We start from the raw sequence: 20566 nt of genomic DNA, 5'->3' as shown, positions 1-20566 counted from the left end.
CTCTATTCTGATTTGAGTACACTGCAAACCAGAAAAGCACTAAGTTCAAGTTGGGGTCACATGTCAGAGTCATCTGGTTTTCTTTTTTATCCCGCTGTCCCATTACATTACTGTATTTTAATTTAGTTGGTTGCAGAAAGCTGAGATGACAATAATACTAGAGAAGACTTCCTCATCCAGATAATAACATCAGCACTATAAAAGCACACTTCATTAAAAACACACACAACAATATGCTTCCAAGTGTCAGCAATGAAATAGCTGCACAATTACTTTGGACTCATTTCCCACATTTCCCTTCTCTCAATGGAATGCCTAATCTTCACAAGGTGTTCATTTCCTGTTTCACCCAGCAACCACCTTCTGCATTTTTATTTTGTTGATCGCTCCTGCTTAAATTTCCATGGGGATTCCTCATTTTAAAACACGCTTTTTGCTCTCACTCCTGAACACAACCCCATCAGCACTGCTGCCTGTGCCTTGGATTACAACAGGCACTGAAGTTAATAGCTTGCCATGGTCCTACGGGACCGTATGAAATAATGATTGTCCTGGCCAGAACATCTAGAGTTAAAACTATGGGCCTACGGTGTGGAGTGTCAGATTACCTAATAGCATTTGCAAAAACTGAACATCCCTTTTGCTCTCCTAATTCAATTCAAGAAATATTTATTGAGTGTCTACACAATACAAGGCTCTCTGCAAGGCAATGGAGTAAGTTTGATGCCAAGTAAGATGCAGTTTCTACACTGAAAATATTTTGGATAAGAAGAGGACAGACAACTCTAGCACATGACTTGTATCACTGGATTGTTGTTAAATGAAAAAGAGTATACATAAACTTAACTTCATTCTGAGATACTACTCAGAGAGAACTGCTCATAGGATTAAGGAAGGCTATGAGAATACACCAAACTATGGGAAATCAAGAAAGAGTTTATGAGAAAAGTTTTAGATAAAAAGAGAAGGGTTTGGGGCACCTGGGTGGCTCAGTCGGTTAAGCGGCTGCCTTCGGCTCAGGTCATGATCCCGGGTCCTGGGATCGAGCCCCACGTCGGGCTCCCTGCTCGGTGGAGAGTCTGCTTCTCCCTCTCCCTCTGCCTGCCTCTCTGCCTACTTGTGCTCTCTATCTCTCTGTCAAATAAATAAATAAAATCTTTAAAAAAAAATAAAAAAAAAAAAGAGAAGGGTTTTATGTACAATTCCAGGCATTCCAGATAAGCAGAATAGCATAAAGAGTATCAAGGTGAAAAATAATGTAATATATCTGGAAACCAATAGTTAGACTGAAGCATTGGTTATGAACTCAGAGGGAACTGGGATAAGACCAAAAAAGTAAGTAGCAGGCCAGGCTGGGAACCAGTTTGTTTGAACATGCTGTATTTTCCTTCAGCACTCACTAAACTGATAGCTTCTAAGATACAGACACTTGCTTGACTCATTAGTAGATAATAGGCACTAACCTCCCTGCATAGTTGAAGTCAAAGAGCCAAGTCTTCAGACCTGGAAGTTTTTTTCCCCAGCACTCTGGGAAACCTCATTAGTCCTTTGCATTGATACCATTGACTGAAAAAAATGATGTACCTTGTGGCATTATTATAAAAGAAAACCTAGTGCTATGCCACTGGGATTTTCGATTTTCCTTAACCTTTCCTTATGCCCACCTTTCCTTTTAGCATCTACATTTAATAAAAAAATTACATGGCTGCCTGGAATTCCTGTTCCAAAGCTCAATGTATACATAAGAGTAGGGGCAGATTTTACTGAGCATCTTCCATGTGCCAAGCACTGTGCTTCATTTAATCCTCATAATGACCTAGTGGCATGGGTATTATATCAGGCAAACCAAGACTCAGAGAGGACATTTCCACAGTGGTTCAGTGATAAGAGGTGAAGCCCATGTAATCCCAAAGCCTTACATAATTGGAAATAAAAAATGAAAACAAATCCTACCAAATTTAAATAAATTGAGGCAAGAGAGAGAAGGAAAGAGAGGCATTTTACATTGTACCTTTTAGAGAAAAAAACAAATGTCAAGTGAACCAATTGATAAATGGGATTTAAGTAATTAACATTTTCCACGAGAACTTAACAGAATGACTTAACATACAGGAATCTACATCATGGCATTTTCATCAAAGAGATTTTCCTAAATCAGGAAAAACAGTATTTCAGTCTCATATACAGCCCCTTCTTGATAAACATACATCTCCCAAGTGTTTGCTTAAAAGTACTACACTTATAGTTAGCATGCCATCTTCTGGGCTTGCTTTCCTCAGTGGGCCATATTAAAGTGAATGCTTAATTAACTTGTTACATGACCTCACTTCATCTCTCAACCTGTTTCTCCATGTGTGAACTGAAGGGTTAAATCATATGATCTAATAATACTCTGGTTCTAAAACACAATAAATCTGTAATTCTGCATAGACATAAACATTTTTTTTCTATCTTCATTTTTGTTCGTTCCATGGTGTTCCCTTAGGTAGTTATAATGGAGTCAGACCACAGACATTTGGGAGTTTTCACATTAACAGAGATTTTTTCATCCTAGGTCATATTCCTGTAATCAAGTGGAAAAGCTGAAAGAATAATTGCATTCATTTCAGTAATATTAGTCACCTTGAAAAATATTTGTTTGATTATACTTTTAAGTTATACAGCAAGGAAGAAATTTAAAAAAACAAAGAACAAAAAACACCAAAGCATTTGGTCCACCCAACTGCCTCAAGTTATCACATTCATTGTTCAATTTAAGGTCTGAGATCTAGGGTACTGAGTGTTCTAAATGCCAGCATCTGAGCAACAACCTACAATAAAATGAAAATGAAAGGTTATAAAGAATGTTCAAATTTATAGGATAAACAGAAGAGTTGAAAATTAAAGCCACAGCACTGAAGCCTAATCATGATGTGAAAATCTCTACTTCTGGAAGGAGGCCATCAGATTTAACTGGATGCTATGAAAGCAAACAGATGCTAATTTAGTGAAAACAGCAACCCAATTCTGAACGGTCTGCATTAAAACAGCTTGATTAACAAACAGAAGCTGAGGATTCTTATAGGAAGGAGTCTATAATTCTTATATAAGATGTGTCAGCAGGTGGTTAAGAATGCCTGAAGCAGGTAATAATAGAAATGAAGAGTCAGAAGTACAGCAGTCTAAAAACATTTATGTTTTTAATATAAGTTTTATACCAACGAAAACCCAGGTGCCGGTCACTCTTTCTATAGAGAATTTCCTTCTTTGCAAGCAATATTCATGGTATCCTAATTGCTTCAGGGAGATGCCATTAGAAAAATTCTCATTCATTTATTCAACAAGTCAGTGTTGCCAAGTCAAAAAGTAGGCTGAAGGAATAGAGAAATAGGGAATCTCTCAGCTCATGGCCACTCTGAAAATTCCTGTCTCCTCCTTCCTGGCAAAATGCAATCTAGTTATGCTGAAGAGGGAGCTCCAGAAACATCTAGACATGCCACGGTGGCTGCAAGAAAACTAGAAGACTCTAGTCACAGGACTGGAACCTGTCTGGCCAGTCTCCTTATATATAAGCATATATATGACTGCCTTATGCATTCAGTCACAGAAAAGGTGTTAGATAATTAAAACAGACCATTCCTTCTCTCATGAGCATCAGATCCACATGCAATGACTATGACCTGGGCCCAGTATTATCTGTTTTTGAACACACCATAGTTTCTTTATATACTCTAAAATTTCTGTCTCTAAAAGAAATCAGAATCAGCCAGGTAAAAAAGACAACTCCTAGGGTTTAGTCCAAGATCTTCCATAGGAATAAACATAAGAACAAAACAACCAAGGAAATGGGAAAAGCAGCATTAACATGTCTCTAGGTTCCAATGATTCCATTATAGAAAAACAGTTACCCATCTTTTAGAGTTTTGTAAAAGCCTTGTTGTGGACACGTCAGGAAGTTTCGAAAGTGCCTGCCAATCATACCACTCCTTCTGAGAATAAAACAACAACCTTAAGACATTTTTTGAGGGCTTGAAAAAGCCTTATGCTCTGACCGGCTATGTCCTAGCTCAATGATTGTTTTAGTAATCCATCCGGAATGTATCATCTAGCAGACGGTTAAGTAGCACAATAACAATGACTAATACATTTCATTTCAAAAATCACTTTAAAACCTACTTTTCAGTCCTCAGTGAAAGAAGGAATAAAGGGTAAAAGAACATTGTGGCTGGACTCTGGTTACATTCCTTCGTGTTTTGTGGTCTGAGCCTCAAAATGAATGCAGCACAGATTTCAGAGTTTCCCTTTACAGTGTGCAGGTGCACAAGTAATGGTTTAGGCAAGGCATCAGTTCAAACCTATGTTTCAAACAGGCCAAAGAACTGTCTCCACCCACCTGCACAGCAAAACTGGCTAAATAGGACTCTGAACTCCACTATCTCATGTGCCAATAGCCAGATGAAGCAGGTAATCAGAAAGGGCAGAGGTTGAGGATTCCTAGGCCGATTACAACAAGTATAATGTATCCGATGAGTCATTCAATTCCTATTTTCCATCTCCCATGAAGACCTGATTCCATCTAATAACCTGGAAAGGTTTACATCAACATTGACACACTGAGAAGAAAACCAGGTCTCATCTGCTATTCCAGTGATCCAGGCTAAGAAAAATTGAGAGATTGATTCAATCAACAAGCATAATCAATAAATTTATTTTTATTTATATATCTATTTGTACATCTATGTTGTTCCAAAAGGATACAAACTGCATAAAGCCACCTAAAATATTTGATAGTTTATAAAATCTGAGACAGCATCAATTGTGAACTGCATCATTAATTTATGTACCACTAAGAAAAGATGAATGAAAATAAAAACACAACATACTAAATTAATAGGATGTGGGAATTTATAGAATTAAACATTGACATTAAAAAAAAGAAAGATCTTGAGGTGTCTGGGTGGCTCAGTTGGTCGGGCACCCGACTCTTGGTTTCTGTTCAGGTCATGATCTCAGGGGTCGTGGGATCCTGGGATTGAGCCCCATGTCAGGCTTTGTGGTCAGCATGGAGTCGGCTTGTCCCTCTCCCTCCCCCTCTGCCCCTCCCCCCACCTCTCCCCCAGCTCTTGCACAGGCACTCTCTCCCAAGTAAGTAAATAAATAAAAATCTTCAAAAAAAGAAAGATCTTACATCAATAACCTAACTTTACATCTAAAGAAACAGAAAACAAAACCCAAAGCTAGCAGAATGAGGGAAATAACAGAGTGGAGATAAAATAGATAATAAAAAAACAGTAGAGAGAATCTATGAATGATAGATGAGACTGAGAGCAGCTTATTAGTTACATATAATCATAGCCCAGGGGAGGAGGACACTACATGCCATGCAGGGTTACATGAGGGTGACACACAGGAAGATAGTGAACAACCAGGGTCTGTGGGAGACAAGACTTTTTTGTATTAAAAGGAGGCAGTGCTGACTGGTCCCTGTGGGAAGATGTGATTGGTTTCTTTCCACAATTCCCCGGCTGGCAAGGAACTGAAATTCACTACTCAGGAATAAGAAGAAACTACACGTAGGTCCCTGGATAAGGAGTCTTGTTTAGATAAGGGAACTTTATCCACAGAAGCAGCAAAGGGAGGATATTCTAGGCCTTCCAGGTTTCACCAGGCATCAAGGCTGCACATAATACATACCTTAGTTTTAGGCCTTAAACTATTAACAACCACCCAGAGAATGGGAAGAAAATATTTACAAATGATATATCTGATAAGGATCTAGTATCCAGAATACATAAAGAAGTCTTACTGCTCAACAATAAAAAAAAAAATGAGTGATCCAATTAAAAAACAGGCAGAAGACTTGAACAGATTATTTCTCCAAAGAAGATAAACAAATGGCAGCAAGGACACAAAAAGATGCTCAACATCATTAGTCATTAAGGAAATACAAATGAAAATTACAATGATATACCACTTCACATCAGGAAATGTAAAGTGGTGTAGCTGCTATGGAAAACAATTTGGTGTTCCTCAAAGAGTTAAACATAGAATTACCATATGACCCAGCAATTCTACTCCAAGATGTATACTCAAAAGAATTGAAAATGGATACTCAAATACTTATACATGAATGCTCAGAGCAGCACTATTCACAACTGCCGAAGGTGGAAATAACCCAAATGTCTATCAACAGGTAAATGGATGAACAAAATGTGGTATATACATTCACTGGAATATTATTGGGCCGTAAAAGTGAATGAAGTACTGATTATGATACAACATGGATACCCCCTGAAAACACAGGCTAAGTCAAAGAAACCTTAAACAAAAGGTCACATATTATATGATTCCATTTATATGGAATATCCAGAATATAGGTAAAGCTACAGAGACAGAAAGGAGACGGGTCACTAGCAGGGGCTGGGGGAGGGGGTTATTGGGTGGGGTAAGAATAGGGAATGACTGCTTAATGAGTACAGGGTTTTCTTTTGGAGTCATTAAGTGTTTTGGAACTAGACAGAGGTGGTGGTTGCACAACAATGCACACATACTAAATGCCACTGAACTGTACACTTTAAAAAAGTTAATCTTATGTGGATTTCACATCAATTTTTTAAAAAGAGAAAAGAAAACACACCAATGTCCCTTTTGTCAAACATATACATTTCAGGATCTCTTTATATGTTTCTGAAGTAATACTTCGGCTATCAACTAATCAATGGTTTTAAAAGGCACTGATTTAAACTAAACATGTGCTCCCTGCCCTCTATTTACAAGCTGAGTGTCACTGTCCTACCAGATACGGTACTAAATTATTCCATTTGGTGCCTACCTTTTCTGCCTCTCCTCTTGCAGTTTCCTAAATATAGTGGAGGATATTTCATTTCTTCATTCCAATGAACACAATAGTCTCTCAATCTAGAACAGCGGTTCTCACCCCTGACTGCACATTAAAATCACTTCAGGAACTTTAAACAAAACAAAACAACAACAACAAAAAAAACCTCATGTCTGGGCCCTGTTAACTGAATCAGAATTTCTGGGGAAGAAGCCAGGAATCTGGGGGTCAGGAGCTCATTTTTAAAGGCTCCCCAGATGACAATAATGTGCAGCCAGTGTTGAGAATAACTGACCTAGAATCATCTATATCCACTTCCCTTTAGCCAAGTGCAGTGTTTTCTAAACTCCATCATTCACCTATCAGTTTTGGAAAGTTGTGTTTTTCTAGAAATGTAGCCAATTGCATTTGAATTTCAAATCGAAAAGCATAATGTTGTTCCTAAGATCTTCTTATCTTTTAATGTCTATATATCTGTAGTGACATCTTCTTTTCCCTTTACTTATACTAGTTGTTTTGCCTATCTCCTCTTTCTAAATTAGTCCTACTAAGGGCTTATATATTTTCCAGTTGTTTCAAAGGCTAGAACTTTTTTCTTTTTTTAAATAAAGATTTTATTTATTTATATGCCAGAGAGAGAGAGTACACGCACACAAGCAGGGGGAGCGGCAGGCAGAGGGAGAAGCAGGCTCCCTGTTGAGCAAGGAGCCCGATGCGGGACTCGATCCCAGGACTCTGGGATCATGACCTGAGCTGAAGGCAGACGCTTAACCGACTGAGCCATCCAGGCGTCCCAAAGGCTAGAACTTTTGCCTGTATTTTTTTTTTCCATTGTTCAGTTGTCCATCTAATTTCTGCTCTTACCTTTCTTTCCTTCCTTCTAATTTCTTAGGGTTTAACGAACTCTTCTTTCTCTCGGGGTTTCAAAAGGAGACTTAGATGAATGATTTGTAAATCCTTCTTTTTTTCTAATACATACACATTTAAGGAAATAAATTTCCCTCTGGGAACAGATTTAGCAGCACCTTACAAGCTTTCATATGCTATATTCTCTTATCATTTAGTTCAAAATAATTTCAAACTTCCTTTACAGTTTCTTCTTTGACCTATAGGTTTTACAGAAGTACACTGTTTAATACCTACACATTTGGGGATTTTATTATTAATTTCTCATAAATTCCACTGTGGCCAGTAAACATACTGTAAACTACTTCAATCTCTTGAAATTTGTTGAGGCCCAGCATAATCAATTTTGGTAAATGTCTCATGTATACTTGAAAAAGAATGTATCTGGTGTTATATGCAACTAATGAATCACTGAACACTACATCAAAAACTAATGATGTACTATACGTTGGCTAACTGAACATAATAATAATAATAAAAAAAAGAAAAAGAATGTATATTCTATAGCCGTTGGTGCAATATTCTTTACCCATAACTCAGGCCTAGTTCATTGCACTGTTCAAGTCTTTTAGATTCTGATTGTTTTATCTGCTTTTTCTAATAATTAGTAAAAAAATTTAAAGTTCTCTGCTACAATTGTGATTTCCTTGTAATTCTGTGAACTTTTATCTGTATGTTTGAAGTCATGCTTTTAGGTGTGTGTGTGTATAACTGACAGTATTAAAACACCCCACTTTTTAAAATTGCCTTAAACTTCATTTTGTCTGATATTAGTGTAGTTATCTTAGCTCTCATATGGATATTTGCATAATACATCTTTTTCACTCTTATATTTTCAATATTTCTGTGTCCTTATATTTGAGGTACCTCTTGCAAGGAGGATAAGTGTAGTTTTTTTTTCAGCCTGACAATCTTTAAATAGTATATTAATAACATTTACATTTAATGTAACTGCAGAACAAGTTTGGGTTCATAAGTAAAAATTTACTATTTGTCCCACTTGTTTAATGTTCATTTTCCTTTCTCTTCTTGCCTTTTATTGGATTAACAAAGTACTTAAATTTTTTTCTATTTATATCCTCTATTAATTTTTTGCTTGTACCCAACAATTCTTTTAGTAGTTACAAGATTATGACATGCATCCTTGATTTAGTAGTCTCCTATAAAGCAGTATCTTTACCCTTTTCCAGACAATGCTAGGATCTTGGAATACTTTAACTCCATTCCTACTTCCCAACTTTTGTGTTAGTCATGCATTATAATTCCACACATATTTTATGTATATGTATTTCATATTTTATGACCCTACCATTTGTTTTGTAGTCAAAATTAATTTAGATATACTCACCCTTTCTTTTTTTTTTTTTTTTAAAGATTTTGTTTGTTTATTTGTCGGAGAGAGAGAATGCACAAGCAGGGGGAGTGGCAGGCAGAAGGAGAAGCAGGCTCCCCGCTGAGTAAGGAGTCCAATGTGGGACTCGATCCCAGGGCCCTGGGATCATGACCTGTGCCGAAGGCAGATGCTTAACTGACTGAGCCACCCAGGCATCCCACATACTTACCCTTTCTATTGTCTTTTTTCCTCCCTGCAAATATTTCCATGTTTCTGTGCTATGTTTATTTTTATTCTGCCTTTAGTATTTCCCTTAGTATAGGTCTGCTGGGATGCATTTTCTCAATTTTAATGGTCTGAAATGCCTTTTATTTTGCCTTTAATTTGAAGGATTATTTACTGAGTATAGAATTCTAAGTTGGCAGTACTGTTTTATAGTACTTAAAAAAAAAAAAGATTTATTTATTTGAGGGGGGGTGGGAAGTGGCAGAGGGGGAAGGAGAAAGAAACCCAAGCAGACTCTGCACTGAGCATGGAGCCTCATGCCAGGCTCCATCTCATAACCCTGAGATCACAACCTGAGCCGAAACCAAGAGCTGGACGCTTAATTGACTGCGTCACCCAGGTACCCCGTTTTATAGTACTTTTAAAATGTCATTGCATCACCTTTATGGTTCCTAAAGATTCTATTGAGAAATTAGCTTTCAGTCTTATTAATGCTCTTTTGATGCTAATCTGTCTTTTTTTTTCTAGGTACTTTTAATATTTTCACTTTGTCTTTGGTTTTCAGCTATTTTACTATAATTTCCCTATGTTTGCTTTGTACTTACTATGGGTTGTATTTAATGCTTCTAGAATTTGTAGCTTAATGTGTTTCATCAAATTTGAAAAATGCTGTCATTACCTCTTACAATATTGCATTTACCCTATGTACTTTCTTTTCTCTCTTTGTGATCCCAATTATACATATCTTAGACCTTTTTATTGGGTCCTACATAAGTCTAGCACTTTTCTATATAATCCATCTTTTTTGTTCTTTATGTTTTGGTCAATGTATTTTCTACTGACCTTTCTTCCAGTTCACTAATCTACTTTTCAGACATGTACAACCTGCTGTTCAGTCTTTTATGATTTTCTTGCTTGTCTGACAAATCTTTAATCATTTCACTTGGTAACTAGAGGCAACAGGTACTATATGAATATCTGCAGAGTATATAATACTTGTTTCTCACAAAAGCAAATTAAACTTAAATGAGTCAACCTTGCTATCATTAACAATTTTAAGAAGTGTAGGATTTGATTTATTATAATCTAAATGAATAATCACATTCTACTTAAAAGAAATGGAGCACTTTACAAAGGATATACAAAAAATCACCACAGTCTAGGTCACATTTCATATTTTTAATATACTCCATGTTTCAAACTGGCTTATGTTAAAAGTACATAAAAAAAGATACTTACTCTCTCTCCTTTTCAGTCAGCTTATCATTGATATTATCTTTGATTGTTGATCTAGATCCCTTATGAATTATAGGATATCTTAGGGGCACTTGTAAGAAAAAGGAAATCATGGAGACCAAATGTGCTGTGTAACCAAGGGCAACAGCAATGCTTCCATCATCTTTTGCTGTAAATTCAAAAGCAGAGAAAAAGCAAACAACTATTTACCTTATAAATGTAGCTACAAGATCATAATCAATTTCAAGAGAGTAAATAAAATATTAATCACATCTAAATTACATGAATTTTATACAAATCTAAACATATTAACAAGACTTGAAATTTCATCTATTATATTTAGAACTATTGTTCAATAATTACTGTGATGAGATTAGCATTCCATATATATCTTAACAAAGAGTTCTTAGTACACTCAAATATCCATTACTTTCTTTCCTTCCCGGCATTTTTTTTTTTTTAAAGGCAGAGATAATACCTAGTCTATCATACGATGTGAAAATTAGTTTCAGAGGTTTAATCATAATGCATTATATGAGCATTATGTATTTTATTCATTAACTTTATAATCAATATAGTTGTACTGTTGTACTATTGTACAAATTAAGTCTAAGGTGAAGTGAAAAAGCACAATGCATCCTTACGGGGTATGTTCTCAATATCCATAAAGATAGTGTTGCATAAATAAGACTGTGAAATTTGAGATAGGATATGGAGGAAAAATATTTTAAACAGTAAAAGTAAAATGTCAAAACCACAGTTAATATATATCCTATTTATGCAGTTTAGGTGGAAGCAACTATTAGGAAAAAAAAATGTATGTACCCTACAGTCAAACACAAGCATCTATCTTTTTTTTTTGGTGATCTTTTTTTTTTTTAATTTTATTATGTTATATTAGTCACCATACAATACATAAGCATCTATCTTTTAAGAAGTCACAGATAATTACATTTTTAACTCACCATCTAGATTTCTGCTATTACCTACCAAGTGATAATAATCATCAGGTACTCAGAACAGAGTAATACAACAAAACGTTTTAAGCCTGCCCCAGGAGGAAGAAAAAAGCAACTGTTTCGTATATAGTATTCCCAAAATTCTTTTAAAAGTTCACATACACACACTCTGAAAGATTTAATACATAATCTAGACTATCTCAGGCTAGAGAGAAGCTGAAATAATTGAGATATCCTTGGCTTGACTGTTTCCCAATTTCCAAGGGTACCTTAACTTCAATTATTAGAAATGTTTTTCACATTCTTTTTAATATTTATACTTAGTTATCTAAGTACTAGCTTCTTGTTGTAGGAATGCCCCTATAGTCATCTATTCATCAGTTCGTTCTCCACCATTGACGACCATGGCAGATTCTTGGTTTCCCTTTGATTATCCTATAAAAACAGGTAACTTTCATTGTATACTTCTCTTCCGCCAGGAACTGACTATTGTACTTTATTCATGACAGTCATTAATTCATCAACAATTACTAAGCTGGGCACCTTTTTATATGCTATTTCATTCATTTCATAGATGAAGAAACTAAGGGTCAAAGAAGTTAAGGAATCTGTCTCAAGTAACAGAGTAATATGATACAGGTTGGCCTGACAACAATGCCTCTGTCCTTAAGCACTCTACCATACTATCTCAGAAGTTTACTGTGGAACACATAACAATTTCTTAACTTGGGAACCTAGAATGTACCAAGCAGATGACACACATGTACCACCTCAGTTTCTTCACACTTTTCTTGTGGGGCAAAGAACAGAGAGTTCCCGGTGACTTGGACCATGCTAGACTGAGAATGGGCTTCTCAAATTAATGTTTGATGTTCTCTCAAACTAAACTGATAAAAAAAAAAAAAAAAAAGAAAGAAACAGCATTCATTTCAACTCACTACTCAGTCATGCCCTAACTGACAAGAATCCTAATTGTTCTTAGAGGCCATGTCCTCTTGCCCCAGTCCCACACGGGTACCTTGAGTACTGTAACACTTTACTTCTTCTGAAGTCTGTATATCACACCACCTTAGAGACTAAAATTACATTATACTACACTGTAAATTCATTACATTATAATTTAATCATCATATAATGTTAGAGCTAGGAGAAATCTCAGAAATCACTGAGTCTGATGCTATCAATTTAGAGATGAGAAAAAATGAGATTTAGTTGGTATAAGTGACTTGCTCAGAACCATATAGGTAAAATCTATGAGTGATGGAATAAGAGGGAGAATTGCATATACACCCCTGCCCCCCAAAATACCTATCCCTGGAGTCAGAGCTGGGACAGTGAGTTCCATCAGAGGTCACTGAATCCTGCATCTCCTGCTTTCCATAAAGGATAGGGCTTATGGAATTTGAAATATTCCTATCAGTAAAAGAACTTGGTCTTTAAGAAACTTCTTTTGAAGGGAGAGGAGAAGAAGAAGACGATTTACAGTAATAAAGGATAATGCTACACTAAGTTTGGACCTTCCTGTATGTGCTTTACACTAAGCTTTTCCTTTCCTATGTGGCCAGAGAGAAAAGAATTTGCAAACTTCTGGAAAGCAGGAGAAGGCCTCTTAATTAGCCTTCCAAACAGGTCAAATGAAAACTATGAATGCTTAAAAAAAAAAAAAAAAAAAAAAAAAAAACCAAACCTATCCAATGCTAAACACGCAAGCATCTACATTTTTCCATATTTCTAAAAGCTTAATACTAAGAAATTGCATTTGCAAATCTTGAGACCACATCCACATATCTATTAAAAGAACAAAAACTAGTCTTCTAACATGACCTCTCTTCAACGATCCAAACAATTTTGCTTAAATTTAAGATAAAAAGGCATCTCTAAGAGAAGCCTCCACATGGAAATAAAAATCCAAACAGAAACAGCAAAACCTAGAAACTAGATAATACTGGAAATCAGCTTCGATTCTGGTTATTGGCACTCACCATTGTTTCCACCACAAGACTCCCTGCTCCACCTATTAAAAACCCTAGGTTGTTTCCCATTCCAGGCCATGGTGCTCAGGCACAGCCTCACTGTTAAACACCATGGTGTTGGATTTCCAATATTGAAGCTTTATATTAAAAAGCATTTTAAAAGACCACGGGTGAGGCATTACAGGGCCCAAGGGTATTCCAATACCCTCAAAAGGAAAACCACCTCCTGGTAGGGAAGTCACTTTCATCACCCCAAGACCACTGAACCTCCAGTGGGAAAATGTGAGCTCATGTGGTTAATTATGGCTATTGCTGGCCACGAACCTCAGATGTCACTTTCTGTTGCCAATCACTTTAGCTAAAAAACCAAAAGGTTTAAGGTTTCCAGCATTCCAAGATCTAAAGGACTTTTTACCTGCCAAAGCCAAAACCTGGCTCTCTGGGGTGTGTTTTTCCAGTAAGCATTAATGACGTCCCTAACACCTAATGCAGAGCAGAGGTTTGTGTTCCTTATGCTGCTCTGAGGGTTAGAAAGGTTACAGATGATAGGTTTGTTGGTGAGAAGAAGTTGGGGGGGCAGGGGAGGGAAGGATTCACGGAGGAACAGGAATAAACTGTAAGACTCAGGTGTGTGAAAAAGATTCTATTTAACAATGTTTTCAGGGGCTTAAAAACAAAACAAAAATCTGCAATTTCCTCATAATAATTAATTCTGATTTGTTTTTTAAATGTAGGATAGTTATTCAGAGCAGCAGCTTTTGTGTAATTTTTATGATAATACCATCAACCCACAATGGCCATGACAATATTAAAAATTAATTCAAATGCCCCTTCAACTTATATGTTGGACAAACTATTAATATTCAAATGCATCCAAGTATAATAAGTGATCTAAAGGCTCTTACCATCCTGCCTTCCCAATCACTGAGGCAGCTGATTTGTTAAGGAACCAAGCACCCACTGATCCAGACAGGACAAAATATTTAAGACTCTAATCACTGCCACAGCATCTATGGAATCATTCCATGTTCTCAATGAGACACTGTTTGACATATGGTCTCTCCTTTCCAAGAAATCATGCCTGCATAAAGGGATACAGACACAGAAGGAAATCTGGGTCTCATTACCACAAAAGGCTCTTGTGTTATGGATTACTTAAAAACACACACAAACAATTTTTTTTACGAGAAATGTCTCAGTCAATGGAACTCAAATGAATACCCTTCAGCAGACAACTTTCTCCCATCATGTCCAGGCCTCTTTGGCATACTCTACCAGTAACTTACCCATTTAAAAAAGCACAATAAAGGTTGGGCCGCTATGGTAGAGTTTCTTAGACAGTGTCAACCCAAGCAATGGAAAGTTTGTCCCAGCAAAGTCTCATGAATATCACAGAATAACCAGTTTGGAGGTCCTTACTAGAGAAGGACCAAGAATGCAGCTGTTACAGAATACTAAAAAGTTGTCAGAAGTTTGGAAGAGGTTTTATTCAAAACAAGGACACAAAGTGCATCATGACAGGAATAATATGAATCTTAAAATCAGGCTGACCAGAAATGACTTTAGCTCTGCCACTGGCTAGTATGAGTCTTTGGAAAAATTAACTAATCTCTCTGAGCTTCAATTTTCTTGTCTTAAGAAAATGAGTATAATTCTTTCTCTCACAGAAGGAATTCATCCTCACAGTTGTGAGAATTAAATAAACAAGAAGCACCACGCATGATGTTCCATGTTACCGTATTTCTCCACTCGCCCAATCTAAAACGTCCTCTTCCTCTTCTTTCAACAGGGAAATACTATTTTGTCTTTGAAGACACCTCAGGCACCATCTTCTCTGCAAAGGTTTTCCTGCTCCCCTCCTGATGCCACTGATTATTTCTACTTCTTTGAATCCTGTGTCCCTGATAAACTTCAAAGTGCCTAACACAGAGTATGAAATCAATAAATATGTCTTGATGGCTTTGATTACAAGTTTAATGACCTCACCGGGACTGAAATCTCACTGAGGTAGGATCAATACCCTACACATCTTTGCGTATTCTCAGCACCTGGCCCGGCAGGTGATACACAAAAGGCGCTCAGTGAATTGAGTATACGGAAGTGCCTTGCAGAATGCTAACGTTAAGATTTTAAAGTCTAACACTACCACATGTGCTTCTTAAAATTTCTGATTGCTGGCCGTCATAGGGATTGAATAAGGCCTTAGAGTAAAATTACATATTTGTTTCATTTCATCTCCCATTTCATTTTTCAGCAACTGCATTAAAAAGCTAAACTAATTTTTTAAAGGGTAGGAAAAATATATTGTTTGGTGGACATACTAAGAACAGAGAGCTAACAAAAGCTATGAAAAACTAGGAAACAAAAAACTTCATATAAAACAAAAATAGAATCAAGAAACATCTCCGAGTGGAGTAAGGTGACCATCACCAATACGGAGATCCTTCCCTTACTGCCTCCCTGCAGATCATTCTGTACTTAGCAGGCAGAGTGACTTCTAAAAACATAAATCAGCTCATGTCATCCCCCTTCTTAAAGCCCTTCAGGGTTTTCCCACTCCACTGAGAATAAAACATAAACTCCTTACAGTGGCCTCAAGGCCCTGGCTGACCTTTCCTATGTCCTCTGATGTAACTCTTCCCCTGCTCTCCACTCTCCAATCATACAGGTCTGGTCTTTTCTGTCCTTCCTTCTTTCCCTCCTACTTTCTTTCCTTTACCTCCTCTCTCTTGCAACTAATTTCAATTACATTTATATAAATATTTTATATGAAAAGTGCTTTCAAATATTATCTCATCCAGCTGTCACAATAAATTACAGATGTAGATATTACCTCATTTTACAGTGAAAAAATTAAGCTGAGAGATTACGTGATGTGCCCAAAACATAGGTCTTTTCTCCCATACCCCCCACACCCTGAATTTTTTCAGATATATCAAGCCTATGCCTCCATCATGAACTTTGTACTTGCTGCCCCCTCTTCTAGGAAAGCTCTTCCCCCAGATATAGCAGAGGTGGATTCTTTCAGCCTTCAAATTTTCTGTTAAATGTTTCTCCTCAGGTCTTCTCTGGCTGCTTTATCTAAAGTAGTTTCCCCTATTGTCTATGATAGCGTATTCCTTTATGAAACACTTGTTAAATACTTATTTTCTTATTTATTGGCGGTCTCCCTTAATAGGATATATGCTCCCTGAAAGGAGAGAACATACTTGTTTTTTTCTATCATTATATCCTCAAAACCCAGTACAGTGCCTGGCATATTGGTGTGCTCAAGGAAAGAATGAACGTTTTGTATCCCTGGAACCTGGCACAGGGCTCAAGGTACTCAATAGGTTTGTTGAATGAATGAATAAATGAGGAAAAAGATGTGTTATGGCCTTCAGGCCATCATAACTGCTAAAATTAGCAACAAAGCACATTTGTATGACTTACAGAGATTGGAACATTTTATAATGGAAACCAAACAAATTTCAGCTAGATCATTACCTAGCTTTGTGGTCTTGAGCAAGTCACTAAATAGCTCATTTACACGTTGTAATATGAGATTACACCACTTTCCTTATAGGTTTCCTTTGTTTTTGTGAGGATTAAAGATTAGGCAAATGTCATGCTTTTACAGATCTAATCTTCACAACAATAACATAGAACAGGTAAGGACATGAATCAATATGTTCATACTATCGATTAGGAAATCAACTCAAAGCATGGATGGTTTGCTCCAAACTATATGGTTTCTAGAAAGGGAACCAGGACTTTAACATAGGTTTTCCCATTCCTGTTTTATCACTCATATTATGTCCCAACTACTTGTTGTAAAGGCTGTTGTATAAAGGCCAAAGGAGGTAATAAGTTAGTCTTAAATGTTAAAGGACCATAAATAACAACATTTTCTTTATTGGGAGATTTGGAAAAAGGTCTCAAACAAAACTAGTAATGCCCTTTTTTTTTTTAATAACTTCTTCCCAAATAGATAATACCACTACCTTTGGGAATAATCTATAAAGCTATTTAATAGGCCTCAAAGCATTGTATAGGCTAAGGGAAAAAAACCCACTTTGCTAACAATAATAAAAAAAAAATCTCTTTACCAATATGTCAAATAAAGTAAGTTTTTTTCTTTGGCCTACTGGTAAAGAGAATAGGAAAATTAAAATAATTTAAATATAGCAATTACTAAGAAGCATAGTCTATAATATCTTTAATGTCATTTTTCTTACTGGAAAGAGGACAAAAATGACAGTATAACAAAAGTTGAACTTGTGGTAGTGGTTTCATGTTACCAGAAATGTGATTTTCTAAATAACAACAGAACAGATTAATGTTTGTTGTTCTTCTGCTCCCAACCACATACAAATTTTTCATGAAAATCAAACCAAAAGGACAGAGAGATTATTAGTATTCTTACGAACCCTACTGTCTGATTTTCTTAAAGCTCACTTAAAAATGATTTTCTTTTAAATTTCAAATAGACAACTCAATAATTTTTTCCCATGATTAGAATTAAATAGTCTCTTAAGTCTCCCATCAGAGAATCTGACTCTATATACTTTCAGTTGGGAAGGGACAGAAGGTCCAAAACCCTCTGGATAAAGTGCTAGGGAACCAACACTTCAAGATATCTCTATTTTTCTCTGAAACATACCCGTTTATTATATACACCAAATCCTTAGATGTAAAAAGAAATAAAATACCTTGGAAGTCCTCAGAATTGGGCAACTTGACACCACATACAAAGTAATCCTTATGCTCATTCTGCGAATATAACCAAAGAATGAAATTAATTCTTTTTCCGTGTAAAGCAAAGAAACCCTAAGTCAAATCTCAAAGAATTCAGTAGGTCAGTGTTAACTCAAAGACAATACTGTCCTACACTCAAAATATTATCATAATGATAATATTGTTGAAGCTGGATGATGAGTATATAATGATTCATTATACTACTATCTGTACACTTACATATACTTGAAGTTTTTAAAAATATAAACATTTAAAACATCATGTCCAAGCAAAAAGCCATGTAAAATTTTTATTACAAAAATATCCCTCGGGGGCGCCTGGGTGGCTCAGTTGGTTAAGGGACTGCCTTCGGCTCAGGTCATGATCCTGGAGTCCCAGGATCAAGTCCTACATCAGGCTCCCTGCTCAGCAGGGAGTTTGCTTCTCCCTCTGACCCTCCCCCCCTCTCATGTGCTCGCTCTCTAAAATAAATAAAATCTTAAAAAAAAATATCCCTCAATCAATTCATAGTTATAAATGAAGATTTTTAAGTGGAATTAACAAGATTCTGCGAGCAACCTAAAATCCTATTAGCTTTCCTCTCAGAAAATCAGTCTTTTAAATCGCTTTTTGTTAAAAAGAAAATAAAACCTTCAAATTTAGCGATTTGGCTCTCTAAAGAAGAATTCTCATCATTCTAAATTTTTTTTTGTTTGCTTTTAAAAAATTATTATTTTTTTAAATTTTATTTTATTATGTTATGTTAGTCACCATACATTACATCATTAGTTTTTTTTTTTTAAGATTTTATTTATTTATTTGACAGAGACACAGCGAGAGAGGGAATACAAGCAGGCAGTGGGAGAGGGAGAAGCAGGCCTCCTGCCGAGCAGGGAGCCTGATGCGGGGCTCGATCCCAGGACCCTGGGATCATGACCTGAGCCGAAGGCAGACACTTAATGACTGAGCCACCCAGGCGCCCCACATCATTAATTTTTGATGTAGTGTCCCACGATTCATTGTTTGCATATAACACCCACTGCTCCATTCAAATACATGCCCTCCTTAATACCCATCACCGGGCTAACCCATCCCCCCAGCCCCTTCCCCTCTAAAACCCTTAGTTTGTTTCTCAGAGTCCATAGTCTCTCATGGTTCATCTCCCCCTCCAATTTTCCCCCCTTCATTTTTCCCTTCCTACTATCTTCTTTTTTTTTTTTTAACATATAATGTATTATTTGTTTCAGAGGTACAGGTCTGTGATTCATCAGTCTTAACACAATTCACAGTGCTCACCATAGCACATACCCTCCCCAATGTCTATCACCCAGCCACCCCATCCCTCCCACCCCCCACCACTCCAGCAACCCTCAGTTTGTTTCCTGAGATTAAGAATTCCTCATATCAGTGAGATCATATGATACTTGTCTTTCTCTGACTGGCTTATTTCGCTTAGCATAATACCCTTTAGTTCCATCCATGTTACTGCAAATGGCAAGATTTCGTTTTTTGATGGCTGCATAATATTCCATTGTATATATATACCACATCTTCTTTATCCATTCATCTGTTGATGGACATTTTGGCTCTGTCCATAGTTTGGCTATTGTGGACACTGCTGCTATAAACACTGGGGTGCATGTACCCCTTCAGATCACTACATTTGTATCTTTGGGGTAAATACCCAGTAGTGCAATTGCTGGGTCGTAGGGTCTCAGTAGTGATCTAATTCTAATTTTATTGAAGTTTTACTTTTTACACTTACTCTAAGAAACTAGATTCAAAAACTTTACATCCTGACATTTACCCCAGGAATTTCTTAAGTAGTACTAATACAAATTAATTAGCAATTATATTTTTAAAGCAGTACATATGCATCTGCATGTATGTGTCAGAATTGATGGTAGTTGATAATCTGGCTGAGTAAAAAAGATTTTAAAGAAACCAGAAATTATTTGTCATTTTTTTCAGATGAAGTTGAGTGCATTCTGCCACCAAACTGATATAAAAAATCAAATGGTGGAACCTAATGCCCACCCACTTTTTAAATGGATATTAGCTTCTGAATGAATCATGACAGAGCATATGATTAAGACTAGAGCAATGAGTTTTTTCATTGAGAAAAAATTTCAAACAGAAACCATCTTTAAAAAAATTTTTTTTTCCAGAAAATTTGAAACTTACCAAATCAATAGGGTAAATGTAGGAAAGCTCAGATAGTAATTGCCTGCAACGAATTGTCAACTGAGCATTAGTCTTCAGAAAGAGTTCTCTGATGAGGAAAGATAAAAAGCACATTTGTTAAAAAAAAAAAAATGTTTTCATGCTTTCTAACATTTATTTCCACATAACTGATATGGAGGAAGATTAAATGGCCTGCAGTAGGCCACAGAAACTCAGA

The 20566-nt window shown here is 36.4% G+C and overlaps 1 protein-coding gene across 2 annotated transcripts in view; it reads right to left on the bottom strand.

Annotated features, from left to right (window-relative positions):
• UVRAG (UV radiation resistance associated) overlaps window positions 1-20566 on the bottom strand; it is a 320861-nt gene that overhangs the window by 108707 nt on the left and 191588 nt on the right. For both annotated transcript variants that reach the window (XM_032427162.1, XM_032427163.1), the window contains 3 exons: window positions 20350-20437; window positions 18141-18201; window positions 10521-10686 (listed from right to left, as the gene is read on the bottom strand). In XM_032427162.1, coding sequence (XP_032283053.1) covers window positions 10521-10686; window positions 18141-18201; window positions 20350-20437 — 315 coding nt within the window. The remainder of the gene's footprint in view (window positions 1-10520; window positions 10687-18140; window positions 18202-20349; window positions 20438-20566) is intronic.

Source organism: Phoca vitulina, unplaced genomic scaffold (genome assembly GCF_004348235.1).
Source record: "Phoca vitulina isolate PV1807 unplaced genomic scaffold, GSC_HSeal_1.0 scaffold36, whole genome shotgun sequence".
Classification (NCBI taxonomy): domain Eukaryota; kingdom Metazoa; phylum Chordata; class Mammalia; order Carnivora; family Phocidae; genus Phoca; species Phoca vitulina.
This window is presented reverse-complemented; position numbering and strand designations above follow the sequence as displayed.